Source organism: Notamacropus eugenii, chromosome 1 (genome assembly GCF_028372415.1).
Source record: "Notamacropus eugenii isolate mMacEug1 chromosome 1, mMacEug1.pri_v2, whole genome shotgun sequence".
Taxonomy (NCBI): domain Eukaryota; kingdom Metazoa; phylum Chordata; class Mammalia; order Diprotodontia; family Macropodidae; genus Notamacropus; species Notamacropus eugenii.
In genome coordinates, this window is record NC_092872.1 from 247709405 (window position 1) to 247710969 (window position 1565).

The 1565-nt window shown below is 37.4% G+C and overlaps 1 protein-coding gene across 1 annotated transcript; it reads right to left on the bottom strand.

The window, feature by feature from the left end:
• Positions 1 to 327: 327 nt before the first annotated feature.
• On the bottom strand, positions 328 to 1257 carry LOC140524965 (olfactory receptor 13A1-like). Its single transcript, XM_072639884.1, has one exon. It carries the CDS (start codon positions 1255 to 1257, stop codon positions 328 to 330), a length of 930 nt encoding a protein of 309 aa, XP_072495985.1.
• Positions 1258 to 1565: the final 308 nt, after the last annotated feature.

The following is a 1565-nucleotide window of genomic DNA, read 5'->3' on the forward strand; positions in this document are numbered from 1 at the left end:
GGTGAGCATGTCTTTGGAAAGAATCCAAATATTTATTGTTGAGATATTTTCAGTTCTGTCCAACTCTTCATGACCTCTTTTGGGGTTTTCTTGGTAAAGATATTTAAATGGTTTGAGGTTTCCTTCTCTGGGTTGTTTTACAGAGGAAGAAACTGAGGCAAACAGTGTTAAGTGTCTTGTCTAGGATCACACAGCTTATTACAAGGAAAAGATAATTGTTGAACTAAAGAAGTTAAAAAACTTTATATTGTCCCTTATATTCAGATATTCAAAGTACCACTACAAAAATAATATTCCAAGTGATGTATCTTTGCCAATTCCAATTGTTTAATGAATGAGTGGAAATATTTTCTTTAGAGCAGTTTTAAAATCCTTATTCCTCAGAGTATATATAAGAGGGTTTAAGGTGGGGCCAACTGTAGTATACAAGAGAGCAACCACTTTCCCATTATCCATGGAGGAGCCAGAGCCTGGAAAAATGTAAGTATATATAATTGTTGTATAATACATGCTGACAACCATGAGGTGGGAGGAACAGGTAGAGAAGGCTTTCTTCTTCCCCTCTGTGGTGCGGATCTTCAGGATGTTGGAGATTATAAAGCCATAGGATACCATAGTGAGCACAAAATTGATCACCCCAAAATACACATCTGCTATGACTATCATGATGTTGTTCACATATGTGGAGCTGCAGGAGAGCAGCAACAAAGAAGGGATTTCACACAGAAAGTGTTTAATTTCATTAGGACCACAGAAGGTTAATTGCAGCATTAAAGCAGTATGTAATAATGAGCTGAGGGAGCCAATGGCCCACACACTGCTCACTAAAAATATACAAACCATCCTGCTCATCATAGTACTATAACGTAGGGGATGGCAGATGGCCACGTATCTGTCATAAGCCATGGCCGTGAAGAGAAGAAGTTCAGTCCCCAATAAACAAGTGAGGAAATACAGCTGGGTCATACAGCCATCATAGGAAATGGATTTCTTCTCCACAAAAAGGTTCTCCAGCAATTTGGGCAGAACTGTGGATGTGCAGCCAATATCTAAAATGGCCAAGTTGGCAAGAAAAAAATACATGGGAGTATGGAGACTTGAGTCCAGACTGATGGCCATGACAATGAGAATATTGCCTGTGAGGGCTGTGAAATAAAGAAAAAGGAAGGTGCTAAATAAGAATATTTGGAGTTGAGGAGTCCCTGAAAACCCTTGTAGAACAAATTCTGTCACCAGTGTTTGATTATTCAATGCCATTCAACAAGCTGATGTCTTTGTATCACTTCAAGAAATTTTTACGTAACTTGGGCTTCTTCATGGAATTTGTGGACAAATCAGATGAGCCTTAGAGGATAAAAAAATGCACAGGATTACATTGAAATTCAAAATATATTTCAACTGTAGATAACATGTTCATTATGAGAGAATCCTATATTGTAAACTCTCCCAGCATCTGGCATAAGGTAGACACTTAATAAATGAGTATTGATCAACTGACCAAGAATCACATATTAAAAATAATAACAATGGCATTAGTTGAAAACTGGATGATAGAAAATTTAATC

What these genes read in the sequence shown, in the direction of transcription:
- LOC140524965 (XM_072639884.1), bottom strand. Translation starts at nt 1,257, where the DNA reads ATGGCATTGAATAATCAAACACTGGTGACAGAATTTGTTCTACAAGGG.